General features: G+C 34.3%; 2 protein-coding genes across 3 annotated transcripts in view; both read right to left on the reverse strand.

The window, feature by feature from the left end:
* Positions 1-8,851, reverse strand: part of LOC117336630 (protein draper-like) — a 30,716-nt gene extending 21,865 nt beyond the window's left edge. The window contains exons 1-3 of the mRNA XM_033897242.1: positions 8,667-8,851; positions 5,172-5,270; positions 3,640-3,749 (exon numbers count right to left, since the gene is read on the reverse strand). Of these exons, the coding sequence (XP_033753133.1) occupies positions 3,640-3,749; positions 5,172-5,270; positions 8,667-8,824 (367 nt within the window). The 5' untranslated portion in view covers positions 8,825-8,851. The remainder of the gene's footprint in view (positions 1-3,639; positions 3,750-5,171; positions 5,271-8,666) is intronic.
* A 2,322-nt stretch (positions 8,852-11,173) lies between these two features.
* On the reverse strand, positions 11,174-22,445 carry LOC117336403 (protein draper-like). Of its 2 annotated transcripts, none has more exons than XM_033896913.1 (11): positions 22,327-22,445; positions 21,087-21,197; positions 20,381-20,487; positions 19,946-20,086; positions 18,113-18,244; positions 17,750-17,881; positions 16,630-16,770; positions 16,076-16,204; positions 15,556-15,661; positions 14,673-14,719; positions 11,174-13,673 (listed from the first exon to the last, which is right to left on the reverse strand). In XM_033896913.1, the coding sequence occupies exons 1-11, from the start codon at positions 22,434-22,436 to the stop codon at positions 13,312-13,314; spliced, it is 1,518 nt and encodes a 505-aa protein (XP_033752804.1). In that variant the 5' UTR covers positions 22,437-22,445; the 3' UTR covers positions 11,174-13,311. The 2 variants fall into 2 exon arrangements, with proteins under 2 accessions (XP_033752804.1, XP_033752803.1); XM_033896912.1 differs by having other exon boundaries at positions 15,556-15,682.
* Positions 22,446-22,661: the final 216 nt, after the last annotated feature.

A 22,661-nucleotide genomic window follows, 5' to 3' on the forward strand; every position in this document is an offset into this window, starting at 1 on the left:
TCACATTAGAAATTATTTTTTGCGACTCTTGTGTTTAAGTTACACGATACGTCAGACCAACGGTCATAGACAAGTACTTTGATTCTGAAAACCGGATGTATTCAATAGTTTTGTCTGTGCGTGGGCCATATATACACTAATTTTGATGCATACATGAATATAAATTGCGCACATCTGTAACATTTCCTCAATTCGATGTTAGTATCAATAGTGAACTAATTAGATGATAAGCTTAATAGGATATAGACTCCTTATTATTTAAACAATATTAAGACTCCATATTTGTTGGTATCTTGCTTACGATTTGTTTGGATCAAGTTAAGGAATGGATTGATCAGTTACAAATGAGTATTTGCCGATGCTCGGGTACCCACTTAACATGTACTCGAGAGGATTCATCTAAAAATAGAATAACGCCATAGCAATAGAAACGTTTGTTAGATTACAATGAAACATTTAATCAAACGTATACATAAACTGTCTCTGAGGTTCGGAATACTGGTTTAGGCTAATTAAATAAAACAGTTTTTACCCGACATTGGACAGACTACAGTCCAAGTCCATAGATACAATATATCCTGGGTAATAATGGTAAAGTTTAAAAGATGGGTGTTGATGAAGATAACGATATGAAGTCAGTCGCTTGTGATGCTTGTTAATATCACTGAATCCGCTGTCAGATCGCTTCAAGAACGCCTTGTCTTATTCTCATTATGCTTATCGAGATTATTCATTCAAATACATGTGTTTGTTCGTGCGTTGTCCTTAGATTATCGATAGTTTTAGTAGCTAGAAACCCAGTTATTGCTATTATTATATTCGTAATTCTGTATTGTTTTAGTAGCTAGAAACCCAGTTATTGCAATATTCATGTTCGAAATTCTTTGATGTTATAGTAGGTAGAAAACCAGTTATAAATAGTAATTTATCTATGTAAACATTTCTGGTATGTTATCAGCATCACAACTGTAAGAAATTTCAAAGGAATATTCCCTATCAGCCAGCTTACGACTTCAGTAAGTGTTTATCGGTGTGTGATACAATGTTTGTTGACAACTCGCTCACACATAAGACTTTTCAACAATTTTATCTTCGGGGAAGTGGGAGGATTATCTGTAGTCTCTTCCTTGAGGCCTAACAACATATCTAACCTTAGACAAACGCTGCTGAATTACATATTTTACAGAACTATGAATCAACGACAGGCTTACGTATTTCCTCTTTTTTAATAATTGTATTTAATATCATGAACTTTAATTCTTCATAGAAATATGCATAAAGCATGTTTTCAATAAGGATTACATTTACTTCCTTTTCCATAATGATATAAAAAGAGTAAATTGGAACACATTTGTTTTGTTATATGTATTAAATCTAGAGTAGATGTATTTCGTAGATTCTAGCATAAGAGGAAATTCTGTATTCTTCAGAAGAAGTTAAACCATTGTTATGTAATTTGGTAATATTTATTGCCATTCATTACAATAAAAAGTACACAAGTATACGATTCTATAGGCGCTAATGTCGTTGATAACATTATGAACGAAAATAGTCGACACGCATCGTAAAATGATAACTTCCTGATACATTTCAATCATGTGACCGGTCCTTTTATTTCATTTGACAAATACTTATATTGACAAAATGAGATGTCACAGAGATAAACGTTTCCCTGAGTACACGTGTTTCGCTCAGGAAGTGAAAAGGTACACCACGTCCAAACCACACTTTTTATAAAGACGTTTACAAAAAGTGTTTTAACCACGTGAACCAGTCGGTGCGAAGTCAGTTATATCAGCGCAAGTATCACATGGCTATACTCCATAGATATGTTAACTGTAATTGAGATATCAGAGTACACCTAACTGATGAAAAAAATAATAAAATGTCGTCTATCGGTTATGATTCATGTGTAGTATCTAACAGAAATGCATGCTCAATTTATTTTTACAGCGAGTTATGATCATAAACGTCCGGTATCATTCTATAGAGGAAATGGATATATAACGTATTTATTTCATATACTAAGCATCTTTCAAAAACCCTGATATAACCGTTAGCTAATTTCACTTGACCCTGCAAAGCTCCATGAATAAACTTGTATCAAACTATTTTTTGTTACTCCGCGATTCACCCTCAATCATTAGTGCATCAAGTGAACGCGCAATGTTTGGGGAAAGGAACACTTAAAAGCCTACATAAAAACAAAATGAAGCAAATGGACAAAGTTCAGTTAACCCCTACTTGCTTCAATACATATGAAAAATGTTGTTTAGTTTATAACACTATCAATTGTATAATACTGAAATATAATAAAAGTCAACAGCTACGTAACCGTCCATTCAGTACTGCTGGTGAAGTCTTGCTCATAGTCTTTACATTATGGCTTGATAAAACATACTTAAGTGTGCAATTGACCCTTAAGTAGAGCAATTACGGTCCAATGCAATGTGCCGATGCCGATAAGAAAAATCCCTATTTACTGTTTGTATAACGTTTAAGAAAACATTGTATAGTGACCTACCGTATGCTAAGTAGACTTTTTATTTACATATATATATACCAAAAGGTCGGTTTCTGTTTTTCTAAGCATCAATTCTTTCTGTTAGAAAAGAACACTGTCAGGACATTCCCTGAAGAGCCTATTTAAAGTGCGTTGTAGGTCGAAACTGCTGTAGGCCTAATAAGAAAGTGACCAGGAGATTTTACTATTAATCCCCTAACTATTCCAATAAAAGTTCTTGTCAATTCTTTATGGACGAAGAACTTAAGGTGGACGACTCGTGTCGCATTGTATTGGGGGAAAAGCCTTTGTGCAATATGACAATAGAAACTTCGTTTCAGGTGGCCTAATAAGATATCCATATTTCGAACAACTAATATGAAATTTTGATGTCAATTTATTATCAGCCATTGTTTTTAAACAAAAATATACATATCAGTCCATAAGATCTTCATGAGATGTTTTGGTACTTGCCTGTAACATCCAGTAAATATTCAAAAGGAAGCATTATTATCCTATACATCTTAAGTGACAGTTTATGATTTCAACTTATCAAGGTAATCTTTTACGTTAGAAAGATATCCGCATTTGATATTATTGTTAAGTGTTTATGATAATCAGTACGACTAAGGCTGCAAGCGATGACGCTCAAATATAAGTACCATTATCATATGTATGATGTTTTTTATTTTATAAGTATTAACCGGAGGCTGTATCTGGTCTTAAATACCACAGCAGTACGACTGAATCATGTGCCGATGGTTATTTCCTGATGTAAATGACATTTTTATTTTTCAGATGAGGACACTGATAAGTGTTTAGGCCTGAAGGAAGAGACTACAGATAATCCCTCCATTTCCACGAAGATAAAATTGCGGAAATATCTTATGGGTGAGCAAGTTGTCAACAAACGTCGTATAATACACCGATAAAACACTAAAGTCGTAAGCTGGCTGAGATACGGAAAATTCCTATATCCCTATATGTTTGTATGTTTAACTATATTTTCCCTGGAAAGTACACTGTAGCTGTTTGTTTACAGCCAACGCAGATATCTGTATAATATTTGTTTCAGTTAAGGATGCATGTTGCCTAATGTAATATATCTATGACCTTGTAAGAGCTAATATGCTTACCTCTAATACAGATGTCTCGTGAGGTATCCAAGTCGTAGCCATGGCAACACACCGCAACGCTAGATGTACTGTAGATTTCTTTGTATCTCAGCTGACTACAGAATGTTGATCTAAAATAAAACAACAAGTATGCATTGATATCCATAATAAGATTTGATTCAAAGGTAATACAACCATTCAATTATTGCTATTCATTTACAAGTATCAGATATTTGGTTAATTTAAATAATAATTTATACAAGTATGACTAGAGAACAATATCCCTCGCATATGAACGCTGAAGAGTTTTTAAAAAAATCCACAAATGTATATCATAAAACATATACAAGATCGAGTGTGATTTTAATACTGATGTTATATAATAAATTTAAGATCGAGTGTGATTTTAATACTTACGCTATACAGTGGAACCTCTATAAACCGAACATGCATGGGACATGACTATTTGTTCGGTTTATAGAGGGTTCGGTTTGGAGAAGTTGATCGAAAAATGACCGGTCAAATTCCGGATATAATTGGTTGGACGATGTTTTATTAGAATGCACCCGATTACAAAACGGCACGTTCATACTTAGACAATTTGGATTGTCTGAATAATATGCATATTATGAAAGTTAATCAATGTTTATATTGCAGAATATATAAGAAAGGCAAATGACTATAACAATAGTTTTAAACAGTATTTTCACATGTACAACTACACTTTATGATCGGCCTACATTTTGTTACATCCGGTGAAGCTTCGTCATGTGGATGGGGCCAATAGTCCGATACGGAATATTTTACACATCAAATAATATTAAAGGGTGTGAAGATGTTTTGTTTCAATATCAATTACAATTGATCAGATGATACTGGTCGTATTTCCGACATCGCTGTTGTCTAAAAAAACATCACGGCTTCTTTACGAAAACAACCCCTTTTGGGCCTCATTTAAATTAAATGCGAAACTCAGGCTTCTAGCTCTACTTGCATTGAGAAGATAAACGAACCGACGCGCTTCAATGAAGTGTGGCATTGTTTCATAATTGTCGTGTTGATTATACACTAGGCCTTCCGTCATAATGCCCCCCTTGGGATATATATTGGATACCTGTACAAATCACCTACGTAGGTCCCGAGACAATAAGGCTTCACACAATACCCGTCACAGTTGTTGTTTCACGGTTGACTGGCCTGACCTCGTGTCATAATCGCTCAGGTAAGGCCGGTTTTCAGAAGTAATTTTTGGTATATTTTAACAGGAACCGGACACAAAATCAGTCCGGTGTTCGGAATTCAGAGGGATCGGTATTTGGAAGTTTTTTAATACTATAATAAAGAAGGACCAATTCCGTACAATGACAATTAGTTCGGTATTCAGAGGTGTTCGGTTTTTAGAAGGTTCGGTTTTCGGAAGTTGCACTGTATAATATATATAAGACGGAGTGTGATTTAAATACTTATGTTATATGAAATATTCAAGACGGAGTGTGATTTTACTACTGGTGTTATATAATATATATAACATGTATTGTGATTTTAATACTCACACTTTCTTGCTTGTACATATCCATGGTTGTAAGGGATCACAGGTTCTTTCCTCACGGTAACAGACAGCGCTATAGTATTCTGCTATTACGGTTCTCTTTCTGATTTGTAAAGAAAGACATATGTACATGTATTATATAAATGTGAGGACTATGCACGGTTTGGGTCAAAGGCCCCTTTTCGACATAATTGTATAGTTGATGAATATAGATATTTTATGTGTTTTCATATAATGTACATGTGCGGTGGCACTTAAAAATTAGGTATAACAACAGTAATGTTTATGAAAAAATTGCAAAAAACTTATAAGAATATGGTGATTACAGGTTATAGGAACAAATATGTTGCCTATTACATGTCATAGCACTAGCATTCCTCGAAACATTTGTGTTTAAGAGTCACGTGGTACAAGTATTTCGCAAAAACAATCAAACCTCATTACCGCACATGGTTGTCCTGATACCTAGCCACAACAACTGAAACGTAATTAATCTGTTTGACAACTAGCTGACCACTTCCAGCCTCATGAACTTATCTATAGAGATACTTGGTTAATGATATGATAGCATTTGGTTTATTATCTATATAGTACAACAATTCCTTTTTCATAAACCAAAATCTGGCCACTCTTATAGAATGTACGCAACTACAGACTGACCCTCCGGATGTCATAATATTACGTTTCAATCGTATATCCCACTATCAAGTAATAGCTGATCAGTCGGATTTCCCTCTATCAAGTTATAGCTCATCAGTCGGATGACCCACAATCAAGTTATAGCTTATCTGTCGGATGTCCCACTATCACGTTATAGCTTATCAGTCGGTGACCATTTATCAAGTTATAGCCGATCAGTCGGATGTCCCAGTATCAAGTTATAGTTTAACAGTCGAATGACCCACTATCAAGTTATAGCCTATCAGTCGAATGACCCACTATCAAGTTATAGCTCATCAGTCGGATGTCCCACTATCAAGTTATAGCTTATCTGTCGTATGTCCCACTATCACGTTATAGCTTATCAGTCGGTGACCATTTATCAAGTTATAGCTGATCAGTCGGATGTCCCAGTATCAAGTTATAGCTTATCAGTCGAATGACCCACTATCAAGTTATAGCCTATCAATCGAATGTCCCACTATCAAGTTATAGCTCATCAGTCGAATGACCCACTATCAAGTTATAGCTTATCTGTCGTATGTCCCAGTATCAAGTTATAGCTTATCAGTCGGATGACCCACTATCAAGTTATAGCCTATCAATCGAATGTCCCACTATCAAGTTATAGCTCATCAGTCGAATGACCCACTATCAAGTTATAGCTTATCAGTCGAATGACCCACTATCAAGTTATAGCTTATCAGTCGGATGACCCACTATCAAGTTATAGCTTATCTGTCGAATGTCCCAGTATCAAGTTATAGCTTATCAGTCGGATGACCCACTATCAAATTATAGCTTATCAGTCGAATAACCAGCTATCAAGTTATAGCTTATCAGTCGAATGACCATTTATCAAGTTATAGCTTATCAGTCGGATGACCATTTATCAAGTTAAAGCTGATCAGTCGTATATCCCAGTGTCAAATTATAGTTTATCAGTCGGATGTCCCACTATCAAGTTATAGCTTATCAGTCGGATGACCATTTATCAAGTTATAGCTTATCTGTCGTATATCCCAGTATCAAGTTATAGCTTATCAGTCGAATGACCCACTATCAAGTTATAGCTCATCAGTCGGATGACCCACTATCAAGTTATAGCTCATCAGTCGAATGACCCACTATCAAGTTATAGCCTATCAGTCGAATGACCCACTATCAAGTTATAGCTTATCAGTCGAATGACCATTTATCAAGTTATAGCTCATTAAACGGATGTCCCACTTTCAAGGTTCCACAGGGGTGACCTACTGTCAGGCCATTAATTATCATCTTGTCTTTATGTCTCAACATAAATTCACCACCAATCTATTTCCCATTATTCAAACCATTACTACCCATCCCTTTATCTAAACATCAAGCCACTATTAATCTTTCCCCCTCAATCAAACCATTACTACCCATCCCGTTGTCTCAACATCACACTTATCATCATGTCCACCAATCCAGTAGTACTGTAACCGCATGATTGTTTCAATGCCCATCTTCTAAAACTGATATATTCATTTTAGGCTATTTATCAATGCCTTTGTCTTTATATCCCAATATTATCCCAGGAGAGAGTTAAAATTTCCTTTTATACATAGTTGTTTGCCGAATACAAGCAGGTTAGCTGAAACAGTATGTGCATGTACATGTGTATGGAAACATACACAAAGCCATACTGTGACGGTGTTACGATTGCACATATAAACTTCATGCTGTTTAGTATACCACTAGGTATAGATTAATGAAGTGTAACCAGTGAAGGGTTGTGATGTTTCGTTGACATAAATAATTGTAGTGTTAAAATTATAAGAGAGCACGAACCCATTTCCTAGTGAAAATGATATATGTGTGAATTTGTATGAGTAATTTCTGACAAAAAATGTATTTTCACAAGGTAAATGAACCCTATTGACTCATTTATTTCAAAGATAACTCACACCCTATCGGAATTTGTCAAGATCAAACTTTCGAAAGAAAGCATGCCTCTATCCTAACAGGTATCATAAGGAAATCTTATTTAGAGCATGACGATTAGAGAGTGCATATCTTTTTAGGTTTTAAAATGGATAAAGATTGGAATATAAAAGAAAAATCAACTTTAATGACTCTTAACCATAACATAAAAGTACATCGTCTGTGTCATTCACACAGTATACGTACACCAACAAAAGTGGACACTGTTACTTTCACACATCTTTTATATTAACATTGTTCAGTATTTGAACCTATTAACGAAACCAAGTAAGGCACTTTTATTTCATTGGTAACATTGCCCATTACGTTATAGACATGTACTCTGATTTTAGGCAATGGATGGTATTCTGATGTAAGTTTGATCTTTGTCAAGTAATACATATTGAGTATTAAACCAAACAATCGCCCTAATTAAAATATATATGTATCAAAAGATAATGCCAAAGCATAATTTGAAATATCATAACGTTACAAATGCAAATAAGATTATTTTTGTCGAAAGATTTTACAATACTATTATAATGTTAAACTAGGCCACTTATTTGCCCGTTCTTTCTAATGGTGGTAAAATATAGCATGCTACTGTAACCCCCTTTGACAGGTACTTATAAAGCGGAATTATGTGTTTCTATAATTTCCTACAATATTACATTTCTCTTTTAACACCTTCCTCTTAGTAATGACCGATAGAAGCACGGCAGTGATATTTTGATTCAATAGTGATATACATCCATATTGGTCAGTGTACATAATCTACATTTGGTGACAATGTCAAACTGTATAAATATAAGAATATGACATCAGCTAAACAAATGTTCAGTAAATTATGTAAGTAGAACGTAAATATCGTACCAGCGTTGATTATACTCACGTTTGTTCCTCTGTACACTCTTTCCCGGTGACGTTCAAGTTGCCTGTGGTTTTTGGTGTTGTTGATTGGCCGTTTGCAATTTGACTTACCAGCAATACATTGTATACATACATACAAGTAATAACCAGTGTTGTCAGATGTATTGGTCTCTTCGCCATTTTTGTCAATTTGATATTAGCTCAGAACATGAATACGAATAAAAATAACGAGCAAGTGGCCTTAATCTTCAATCTTATAGTCTCGGTAGATTATTCGTGTGTAACGACAGAAAATACCTGTGTGAACCCTCTGGCAATGTTTGTCACAATTTCTTCTTACCCTCGTTTATATGAAGCGCCATACTAAAAATGAACGTAAGTATATTGCTGTTCAAGTCAAAAGTGCAAATAACTTGACGAAAAGAACTCCCACTATCATACCTTATTGAATAGTGTCATTTGTTCATTACTTTCGTTTATGGATCAATGCAGATTGTATTTATTCATAAACAAGCGTACAGCTTCATTCACAAAGCTAGAATTCAGACATATAATACAAGGGTCACGGTTCGCCGCTCACCAGTATATCAGCGATATTATATAGTTGTGGGGCGTTTCAATGAGAACGGAGTACTTCTGTTTTAGTAGTATTTGTTGGTGGTATAAACATTTTCCTGAAAATTTAAATTCACATAGCCTTAGGAAACTAGGGAGTTATGATCATAAAATGTTCGGTATCAAAACAATCTTCTACAGCTAATATCCCGACATTGGCTCGTACTGCATATTTCAGGCGATGTGGATTGATAAAATACGCAACTATGCCTTTGTTTTTTGTTCATTACTTACGGGTTAATAAACTTCTAAGTCTTTCTAAGGATTTATGTACTAGTCAGTATAGGACAAAAACGTGATTTATGTTATTTACGTATTCGTAAAAAGATGGGTGGGTTCTTTATATCAATATCTCAATCAATAAGAAGTCTAATTTGTGAGGAAAACGCGTTTGGTGTGTTATATTCCTCTTATTGTGCGATGTTTATACAAATAAGATTAACTATTTTATTTGTACACTAAATTAAATCACTAGTTTGACATCTCTGTTAGTAAGATGTAGTTTAGGACCACACGTTTTGAGTCATGAGTGAGATAAAACGTTATACCTACTGACGTTAGAGAAGGAAGTTTTTCAATCTCAGGGCGAACTTGTACCATTCGTTGTCATCCCTGATTAATTGCAAAGTCCTTGATAAATGGTAGCATATTCAGCCAGTCTGGATCGCTATAGATGCAATGTATGACCGATGTGTGTGTGAATAAATGTGTGTATGTGATTAATGATGAATTACGGTAATTTTGAATATTAGGTCGTCTCTTCGAAGAAGAGTGAGAGCGTATGTTGTCACTCCGACGTCGGCGTTGGTTTTTCAAATGTCAAGTTTTTGTGTTAAGTTTATGTTGTGAGTTTTGAAAGGCATAGTAATACATGGTATTAGGTTCCCTGTGAGGGTTAAACTATTAATAATCCCTTGCCAGAGTTAAACTGCAAAATTTTTTGGGGGAAAAAACAGTTTTTTTAATTTTTGTGGAAATGTTGAAAGCTATTAACACATCACTTTATGATTGTACTAGGGTGCTGATATTTGGTAAACGAGTCCCTAAGGAGTTACACTATCCCTTCTTGGGATGGAGTGAAACTGAAAATAAAACGATGTGAAAATGCTCACATTAGACAATTTATACCGGTCCACATTTTTCAAGGGAGACAACTCTCATGAGGATAATATTTTTTAAAACAATTGAAGAAATATGTCCAAAAGCAATTACATTTGTATTTAATATATTCATTTAATCTACAACAGCATAGCTTGTCTTCCGAATGTTTGTCAATAAATAATTCATATATATATAAATTGGTATGGTTTTGAAAATTGCATGAATTCACAAAACACAATCTGATCAAGTAAACAATATAAATATTATTAATGGAATTTGCGAAACCATTCCAATTAATATATTTTAATTATTTATTGACAAAACATTTGCGAGACGAGCTATGCTGTTCTCCAACAGCTCTTGTCTTTGATTTATACAAATTCAGTAAATTTAATTGATTGAGTTTATACAAGCCTTGGTACGTGGCGGGGGGGGGGGGGGGGGGGGGGTGTATGTGTGAGAAAGTTATGTTTTGTACTTTTTTTATGAAAAAACTGAATAAAAAATAAAATATAAAAAAAAAATGTATGACCGAACAAAAAAGAAGAGTACGTGGGGCTAAATTGCAATTTCCAACCAATCAAATAGTTTGGTGTCGCTTAGGTCGTTTAACAAATTGAGATATTTTCCCTCGAATTAAACATATTAACTACCCTATCTCATCCTCAAGGCGACAGAAATATTAGATAATTATTAAGGTGGCTTTTTTCTTTTTTTACTGAGGGCGAAATGAATAAGCATAGTTTGAATGTACATGTACGGAGGGAAATGTAGAAAAGCATTTACGAAATGAAATGTGAAATAAAACAAGAATGCAATTTGAGTTTCGTTTATTTTGTTGGTTTTTATGAGCTTGGTAACATCACGGACAAACAGGCTCGCCATTTCAAAACATTAATACTTTAAAACTGCAATAAACTGAAGGCAATGTTACTGAGATATACTTCGTTAATGTATCCATCATATATATATATATGTTTTTATGAAATCCATCGTATTAATATATATTAGACCAGATTACCTATAATTCTATCTGGGAAATTAAGTTAGTCACTATCATGCTTTGGTAATTATGGTTTAATAATCGATTAACGAGGGCAAAATGTAAACAAAGATATATATTTGCATAGAGAGTCTGGAAACATTTCAAGGGAATAAGACCAGGGGATCCGAAAGAGGAAGCGCCTTCTGATGTATCAACGATATCCGTCTGACAATCAAGACATTGTTCCTAAGGTGGACATTTTGAAATTTTCAACCCTTCGTCATACACAATATTTCTTCTAGTGGGGTATTTGTTGAATTTGCGTGTCCTCTTTTCCGTATTATGCATCGTGTACTCCAAATTTGATACTGTTAAAGTTAACATTGTATATACACATGCACACGTGCGTGACTATGCCAACAAATTGGACCGGCGTCGAGGAATCAATCGAGAATTTTTTAGCGGATTTATCTTAAGTTTATTCCACATCAGAAAAACATAAAAAGATTTAACATTAAAAAGTTATAAAGTGATTTGTATATTGTAATATACGCATCTCAAGTGTATCGTGTATTTCGTATATACACTATGCGCGGACATATACCTATTCCAGAAGAGACAAGAACGCACGTGAGAAAGGCAAAGTGTTTCGTTAGAGGGAAGAACATTTTCTCGGACAATGCTATCAGAGACAAATTTACATGAATTAGATAAAGCATTTCATTTTTATTGATGTTATCCCTCTGCAATACTATTACTGTATACAGTTATAGGTCACTACCTTGTAGTAACATACACAATGGCCACTGAAACACTGAACTATGGAGTTATCTACACACATGTACACACTACTGATGATACAGATATTTACTCAAGATAACTGTACGAGTAATATATACTACACAGCTACCTGCTGTTAATGCAAGGACATTTCAACACTCGGGAGTCGCGATCACCCTCAATCAAAGCCCTAAGCACATCCCTACTCGTTATCGATTCTGTGCTACTTGAAACCCAAAATCCTGAACAGCACATAATACCAGCTAAAAACACAGTGTCGCGACACCGGAGACGTGACAAACTAGTCGAGACTATACCCTGAGCTCACTCACGACCCATAAAAGAGTTAAAAAAAAACTGCAATGAAGCATAGAACACGGTAGACAACTCGGTAGCTGATAGATAAACTATCGTATCCCTATTACTAGGATTTGGAGAACTAAAACAGATGGGACAAGGCTTAACCGACCTTTTCTAGCTTTCTATGTCATAACCAACTAACAACAAAACTACATAGAATCACTTACATGACATTTCGTGAAGGTAAGGCCTATTTTTACCACAGACACGTCGGAGTGTTTTTATTCTGTTGACACACATTCGAATGAAAACAGTCTATACATTCATTCAAGTATGATATAGTTCCAGAAAATTGTAACTTTCTGAATTACATTGCTTAAACTCAATATTCTTTGAAGCTTTTTAGAAACAAAATTGATAATTCTAAGAAATATACATTACACTGTATTTTGTGTGTGATGTACAGGAATATATCAGGGTTTTTTTTTTTATCTTTACGGTTATTATTTCTTTATCTGCTTGGGTAAGTAATCTTTCTGTCCATTTCCACATATATTTCTCATTTAAAGTTCAATGTATCCCGAAGAGACACATGGCAAATCTGATGTCACCAAACATTGACTAAACAATTGGAAGGGGAATCACTTATTTGTAATTATGAGGAAACATGATGGACATGACAGAGTGTTCTCATAATACACGTCTGTTCTTGTTGTAAGTATTGTCATGAAATAACTTTTTAACATTAAGCTGTTCATTGATATGCAGGTGGAATATACGGTGGCATTACCTGCTATATCCGATTGTCAAGAAACACGTGTATTTGTATATTAAAAACAATGATTATTTAATTGTGTGTAAAGAAGATAAACATATATGATTTTGTCTATGAATGGCTAGTTTCTATTATTCCATGTTCACATTTGTCATACTCGCTACCAATCACGTGTGTTATTTTACTTTTACCGCTTTCAGTATTTCGTGTCATGTGATCATATTGAGAAGACGCTTTCGGATTAGACATCCGGACACTGTCATAATTATCACCAATCACCATAGAAGCTTGGGTACCATGAAAAGTGTCATACATCCCAGAAATCATGTTAATGTGGTCGTACGGTGTTTGATTTCCACTCAGTGAGTCTTGTAATGGTTGTTGATCATTAAATGAGTTGTAATGGTCACCAATCTGACCATCCATGTCGTCCGCAATGGTCGTGTAATTGTCAGCTTCCGGTTGTGTTCGTTCTGTGAAAGAAAAGTCACATCAAATAATATTCTATACTATCACAGTATTTGTTTTACAATCTATCGCTTATTTTCTCGTTTCTAACTAAATAAACGACGAAGCAAAGAAGCAAATCAAGTTTCTTTTAATTAATTAGATCTAATGTGGAGCATTACATTCTTCAATTGCCATCTGTATTATCAAATTGGTATTGTGTATTTTAATATTAGAAAGCGACCCATGGGCTTTTACGGTCACCCAGGTTCTAAAATATTACAGTCAGTCTGGCTGTTTTTTGGCCCGCCCAAAAGCCCCTAGTTATCACTCAGGCCCAACAGGTACATATCATCAAACTGCAATCCCACACTATTCTAACCAAGATTGTATTATTTCCAATTGCCATTATATAAACAAATCATTGTCAAAATGTGATTTCCTTATATAAACTTTATTAAGATTACCTCCTTCCCATAGGGACACGTGGGACCCGAGCGTCATGATATTTATAATTTTGGTATAACACCCTAAGATCCTTACATCAATGATGTACTTGATGCTACGTTAGCTTGGTTGGGTTTTTTTAAAGAAGATTTTGAATTTTTAGTCTGTTTGACTCTTTTTTTTAAACCGCCTACCAGCCTCTTGGGGTCAGTCAGGTCATAGCAATACCATCAAACTGCCATCCCATATACTGATAATTCTAACCAATGGCCTAAGGGCGGGGAACATAATTCAGAATGTTGGATAATCTTTGGCCATGGAAGAAGTTCATAAAAAATAAAGTCGATAAAGTAAATTGTTTAAGGACGGTACACAACGGACGACGGACGACGATGGACAAATGGCGATTGAAAAAGGTCACTTAAGACTTCGTCTAAGGTGACCTTACTGAAATTTGTTAATACGTTTGTATTGGACGGTGTTAGGAAACATTTTGTTATACAACATACATGTGACAGAGAAACTTAAATATCAACATTTTGATAGTACAAAACATGTAATTAACATTAATATCTTACTTGATTCAGTCCTTTTCTTGTGTAATTTTGCACAGCTCCTGTATCGTCTACATGATGAAATAACGCAAAGCAGACAGTAAGTATAAATTCTATAATAATTTTATAATCTAACAAATTTATCGATTTTAAGCACGAATTCGAATTAATGTCGAAGCTAGGAAAGAGATATACGTTGAAAGCATTAATAAAAAAATTGAATGACAATGAGCTACAAATATAGTTCAGTGAGTGCTTATTTCTGTTTTGGATTGGTTTAAGAATTAATCATTTAATTTTAGGAATAAGTTTCACTCTTCCATAATGACAGCAATGGCACGAAATGATGATTTTATATGAAAAAAATGATATCCTCACTATAACACCTTTTGTTGATAATTAGTCGTTAAAACTAGTATGCACCTATTTTCCGGTCAATGCATTACAGAGATTTGTGTTTTATTTGATATTTTAAACAGCGTATAAAATATGATTATTGAATGGTCATTGTAATTACGACTTATATTTGTTTGCCAGCCTGCAAATATTTCTATAGACTAGCTATACCAGACCCTAAGTTCTTTTTGTTAATAATTGCCAAGCTAAATCCTAATACTAGATTATCTGCATCTAGTTTGAAACTTAGTCTAGAATCAGACATATTCTAGGGAATATCATCAAGCTCAATTTTACTCATAATCTTAATTTTCTAGAGACAGTGAGCCAGTCTAGTATTTCTATAGCTTATAAATATACCCGGAATCACATTAAACTGTACTAACAATACGTGCTGATATTTCAAAGTTTGAACACCTATAGCCAAATCCATGATATCAATATCGCAACATGGTGAATCTGAATAATATACAAGTACATACATTTAAACAATTACAGATGTATATCTCACCTTGCTAATACAAATATGCCTACACATACAGCGACCAGGATTAAAGCCACCACGATTAGAGATACAGCAGCTCCCCAAGGGAAGTCGTGATGTCCGGCAAACGGCATCGCGTTCGTATCATTTGCATCTAAAAAAGCCAAATATTGGTTTTTCTACGTTGATTTGTAAAATGTATACCCTATTTTAGTCAGAACCCCTAAAAACTAGATAAACACATTGTAGAAAAATGTATACCCTATTTTCAGCTTTACTCCTACTAACACTAAGTATATACATTGTAAAATGTATACCCTATTTTCAGCATTATTCCTACTAACACTAAGTACATACATTGTAAAATATATACCCTATATTCAGCATTACTCCTACTAACACTGTATACATACATTGTAAAATGTATACCCTATGTATATTCAGCAAAGAATAAGAATAAGTGAGGTCGGTAGCATGTCCGTTTGATATTCAGTAACAAGGAGTCTGCCCACGGGAGTAATTAAGTACTTGTCGACATATCACTCACGTATGTGACATCTTTCTCCGGAGAAACCCAGCGGACAAACACAATCTCCAGATGTTGGAAGACATTCCTCAAACACCTCACACTGACACGTCTGATTACATGCTAATCCATAGGTCCCATTACCGCATACTGTAATATTGAATATGATATAAAGTAAATTTTAAAAAATCAAATACGTTGTAATCATTATAAGAAATCAACAATTAATATAATAAAGTAGAAGGAAACATTCAATAAAGCAAAGCAGTTAGAAAACAGTTTTTATAAGAAAAAATTATGCAAACATTTATATAACATCAAAATGTTAGTTTTCACTGAAAACTATATGAATTCAATAACGATGAAACATAAGAAAAATAAAATCAAAATATTAAAATCACGTGGGCCTGTACCCACATTAATGTTAAAGCAATCAAAATAACAGCGAGTTATAGCTTCATTAGCAATGATGTAAAGACAATGAGTTATAAATCTTTTAATGACTGGACACCAGCTTTGCAGAGCTGGCATTGTGATATTGATCAAGGGGACGTAATTAAAATACATGTACTTACAATCGTTGCAGAAGCGACCTTCCCATCCTGGCTTACAGGAACATGCTCCACTCTTGGGATCACATCGCTCAGACCCCAGTCGCTGGCACATGCATGTTTCACGACATGCTGGTCCATATGTCCAGTTAGCAGGGGGACATACTGTAATAGGGATGCAACAGTTTATCTTTAAGAAAAGATCAAAATTCATAAGCTGTTAATGGAATTAGCTTATCACAACGTTAACATCAAGGCGGAAGTTCATGCCAATGTAGGATGTTTCTGTTCATCTCATCTGATTCCATTCATATATTGAAAGATTGAAGTATTCTGATCATCTGTACGAACGGCAATATAAACTTTTGCCATTGATGAAGATGCTTGTTGAAATGTTACATTCCATTGTCATTTCACCAAATAATTGATTTGGTACAAAACCGGCCTAGATACTGTAGATTACACTCTACACTTGTCTTGAAGAGTCTTGTAAAGCGTACTAGTAGACACTCTAAGTAAAATACTTAAAATACTTGACAGAGAGTATATCACAAGTTGTTTAGACCCAATTTGATTTTCCAGATATGTTCCGGATTTTCACACTTTTGACCCTTTACATGACTTAGGTGTTCAAACATACTTAGCATCTATATGATGCAGTTTTATATCGGTATATGCTGTATCTGTTTCAATATGTTCAGAATATGAACACTTAAAAGTTCATTTCCAGCACATTGCGAATGTGGAACGATACGGGCATTATTTTATAAATTTAAGGAAATTATTGTGTTTTTATGTTCTGAACCAGAACCAAAAATACGGCGTGTACCCTCATCATAACCCGCCCACAACATAAAAATATATTTAAGTTAATCTTTATGATTTGATCTTCTGTACACAATCCCTGTGGAAATCCAATTGTATTGATTATTTCTTTTCTGTAAGAAATCATTACGCCGCTGTAACAGCGGTAAAACGGCGACGTTATTGTCTTACGTTATGGGCTGTTAACATACTCTTTTAAGCCAATTAAATGTTTCTTACAGACGAGATTAAATTATCATAAATTGATAACATCAGTACACCTTTGCAGTTAGAAATATAAGTTATATTACCAACATAACATCAATGTTCTGATAATGACCTTCATCGCAAGACTCTCCAGTGTATCCCGGATTACAAATACATCCTTCTTCTGGATCACAAAAACGGTTTTGGTAAGGAGAGCAATCGCAGGTTTCAGCACAGAACATTCCGTACGTACTTGTAGGACAGGCTGTGGAAGGGATCAAAGGTGAAACAAAACAATTTTAACATATTCACATAAAGCGGGGAATGTTATATACGAATGGAGCTTTTAACAATTACTGAAAATCTGAAGACATCAACTGGATAATTTTCAAATGGCATTTTATTATCCCGCGAAAAAAACAGCTTTGAGGAAATCGAAAGGTTTCAATATGGCAGTGCAGTTTAGGAAGATGCAAAATGTGTGAATATCACAAACCTTCTGAGCATGTCATGCCAGTCCATCCTGGCATAGTACAGGGACATTGTCCATCTGTTTTGTTGCAAATGCTGTTGTTTTTACACGAGCATTCATATTGGCAATCCATTCCAAAGAAACCATCATTACATTCTGTAATACAAGGAATATCAGTGAATTAATAGTTAATTTTATTGTAATGATACTTAGACCATCAAATCAATGAAAATAATACTAATATCAGTAGGACGTTAATGAAAGTATGAATTGTCTATTATCCGCCCCCAGACCATAGGTAAAGCCTAAGGGAAGTAAGTTTAAGAACACTATCAAATCTGCTCATAAAATCAGTCATGCTATGAAATCGACTCCCTTTAAAAAGTCTACGGATCAATTTCCTATAACTGACAACTTCTATTTCGAAAGCTATGGCACATTCCCATTTACATTTTGATATTTCGTTCGACTTTATTTAAGTTTCTTCGGTTGCCTTCTATGAGTTACATCTTAGCACGTTGCATCACTGGCGAGTCCTAGAATGTTTTACCTCTGCTATTTCTAACTCAATTTCTATAAGAAGGTGCTAATATCTAGTGCGTCTGTTTTACAAATCATTTGTTGGCCTTTGAAACATTTTAAATGGCACACTATTGTGCGATAAAATGATTATTCCTGATTTGAATACAATTCAAAACGCTAATTTGAAAAACTTAGTATCTGGTTTGTATGCTTTGATAGAACGGTCCAGGAAATTAGATAGACATTTAGTACACGATGTTACGTATGATTTACAACGAACTTGTGTTAAGTATTCCACGAAATTATACGTGGTAATAATTTAGTACAACCGGATACTCTTTAACAAATACGGATTTCTATATAAGGACACCCTTCAACAGGGAAAAGGAAACGTTTAACTGTTTGTGTCAATATAATTCAAGATGATGACTAATTGTTTTTGCTTTGTACTGATATTTCAGTACATGTTGAACATCTTTAATTGCAAACCTCTTCGAAATGCAAATATTTCTCTCAAGTTATCACATATCGCCACTGCAAGGTAAAATCAAATTCGGAAGTCGTAAATTTTCACTATGAATCCGTTTGGTCGTGTGAGACATATTTACGAACCGAAACAAGAGGCTGACAAGTCTCAACAAATTTTGTTTTGTTTACATTAATCAGCAGTCATATTGCTCAGGTTTAGTAAACATAAAACAAAAACAGATATTGTACTACTGATGTCATTATACGCCGGCTAATCCAGTGGTGTAGCATTTCATATCAAGGGAAGCAATCTTATTGACGACTTTGCATATTGTATATCTCTTTTTAGGTAGAAAAGTAGAAAATACGCCAGTTATATTCAGGACACACTACATATACCTAATCAGGTTTGAATATGCTGTATATGTAATGACTACAAAATACAACACAAAATTATCCGAATGAACATACGATTTTCCTACAGTTGATTATTTATGGCCAAAAACATTATTCAAAACAGAAAATAGTTATCTGCATAATATGTAATGATTCTGATTATCTATCTGCTTAAACATGCTTTGATATCATAGCAACGCCAATATTTAGTCAGAATCATTCGAACCCTGCTTATCCAAATGTCGTATATTCATATTCAAATCAATTAAGTTCAAATGTTTATTGCACACTTGTAATTAAAAAGAACTTTTATGGTAAAACATATACAAATATACAGTACATACTGGATACAGGTCCGTTCTCCTCAGTAATGAATTGAGTCTTTTGTAAATCCAATGTTATTTTTTTCGATACCGAAAACATTCAAATCATTCATATGACCAAACTATATGAGAGGTGACGACACCTTACCCGAGTCGCATCGTGGTCCAATGTATCCAGGTTTACAAAAACACGTCCCTGAGTCCTCTCTACAACCACCATAGGCGTTATCCCAGTCACAGTCACACTCAGAACATTCATCTCCGATTCTGTATTGGTTTACATCACAGTCTGATGAACAAAATCATAAAACAAACTGGTTGAAAAAATATGTTACATACATACTTAATCAATTTCATACCGTCTGAGATTCGCTAAATAGGAGATGTTAATAACAATATAGTACAAAATAGTATTATAACAGAAATTGACAGATAGTGGTTAAACAGGATACTACGATCGACGGCAACAGTAGGAGAATGTACTTTTCATGTATTTTTATGTCGGTTCAAAAGTAAAGTTGAATTGAGTACATTTTTTACCGCATAGCTGACAAAATTAACAAAGGCTGTACAGTGTGAATACCTTGAACTATCGGTACGCATTCGTAATCGCTTTGTCTTGAAAACCCTGGACAACATTTCCATTCTTTGATATTGTACTCGTTTCTTGAGTATGTTCTTGTTTGGAAACTGTTGACAGAATGATTTTAAAATATTCATCAAATGCAATTAATTTTCAGGTAATATTATGTAGCTAGAATATGTCAAAATAGGACAGAAAAATCTCTTAAATTTATAATTTATTGTACAATCCTGTCTACGTTAGGATGCGATACTTATCGTCGGCTCGATACACACCCGGAACTCCGCGAATGTGTCTTTCACTACATAACCTCAGAGGTGACAAGGAAGCTTCCATTTTGAAACCAGGGCACTGTTGGTTTGGTTTTTTTTTTTTTTTTTTTTCCAAAACATCCCGTTTTTCTGTTTCAGTGGTAATGCTGGCAGGGATCGTTTAGACAAAAGAAAAGATAAATCAAAGAAAACTTCATGTTTGAAATGATTTTGTTTTTAAATTCATTATTACGATTCACAAACAACACCAACAGTGCCTTACCCCGCATCATTCGGGAGTAAATCGTTTTTCGGCGAACAAAATGTACGAATTCCTTACACAATCGTACACATATTACATTCGAGGTGATGTGTGAAGAACATCCTGGAAGGGGACTAAATCATGACATCTAGGTCATATCGTGTTAACATAGTACCTCAATACGACTACTTACACTTCCTTTATATTAGATTCATAACATGACGGTATGGACCAGTAGTCACGAGGAGAATCACAGGGAACGGTCACATACCGAAAACGCTGGTAATAACGAGTAACTTGAGCCCTGTGGAGTAGATAAAACGTCTTAAAATAGATTTCAACATATACTAAGGGAGCAATTACGATCTGAATTGGTTAAATTTTAATATTTTCTAAAATAGTAATAATAAAGATTAAATGGGTAGATATATAAAACAAACACACTTGAGTTGATATTCTGTCACAAATGTTTAACTAATTAAAAGAAACAACAAAAACGAGCACCATCAAAACTAATAATTATGACAATTTAACAATTATGAAATCATCGTGATGTCATGAATAAATGACGGCATGCAATTACCTCGTTTTAGAAAACAAACATGAATCACCGAGTTAAATTTCGCTTTATTTTTTAACATAAATTTTGTTAATTCAATTATTTAAGTCATGCTTGCCCTATCTGAGAGAGATTCACCCTATGTAGACCCTACATTAAGACAAAATAACGAGTACATGCCAATCCTCATATTTAGCAGTGAGACAGCCGATTTGGCCCAACATTTAGACAAAGTTACAAGAACCTACACACTTTTATATTGAGAAGAAAAACACCCAATTTGACCCTATATTAAGACATAGATTCACATTCGAGCGTATATTCACAATTGTACGACAAATCATAATAAAACAATCTGATTTAGGTTGTCGTTTGTCACTGTGTGAGGTCCATTATCAATGAAATACTTATCTTTCTCTATAAGACTTGAACATTTCTACACTTGAGATCTCGCACATGGAAATTCCAATTTTACAAGTATGATTGATGCGTGATCAATAGAATCTTAAACCCGTGTCAAATATATATCATTATTTAAAATTCGCTAGATAACTCGATAGGTCATTCTTATAAAGGTGTAGGAACTTGTTAACCATGTTTGATAAAAGCATAGATTTAAAAAGCGACAATTGAAAGATTTATTGACGCTATTCAAAGAATTTTTTTTAAGAAAAATAGTTCAACTAAATGTATCCTACTGTTTTCGTTATGATACTTAAAGCTGAGCTAAATAGCTTAAAAACAACATCCATATTTGGACGCACAACTCATTTGACTTTCCTAAGCTGCTAAATTTCAATTGTTACACCAAATAAAAAACTGTTATTTCTGTTCATACATTGATTCTGGTATATAAAAAACATGCATCTCTTACCATACTGGACAGAAGTTATCGTATTGATGTTCTGTATTCACTGAAGAAAAGAAACACATAAACAGTTTCACTACTAACACATACATTTCTACAAGCATGGCTTTGCACATTGACTACAAGTAATTTTGACCCCTGCTTATATCGATACATAGTTACGGTAAATGTCAATCAAACCTGATGTCACTAAATCAAAATGTAAAATTATGAATATTTGTATTTCCTTCATGGTGTTTACGTCTAATGATCTACAAAAACAGAACATTAAGGACCATGATGAATTGGTTAAGTAGAACAGTCTTACCCATCCCCTGATTATAAGATTAATAGAATCTTTC

The sequence above is a fragment of the Pecten maximus genome, chromosome 10, assembly GCF_902652985.1.
Source record: "Pecten maximus chromosome 10, xPecMax1.1, whole genome shotgun sequence".
Classification (NCBI taxonomy): Eukaryota; Metazoa; Mollusca; class Bivalvia; order Pectinida; family Pectinidae; genus Pecten; species Pecten maximus.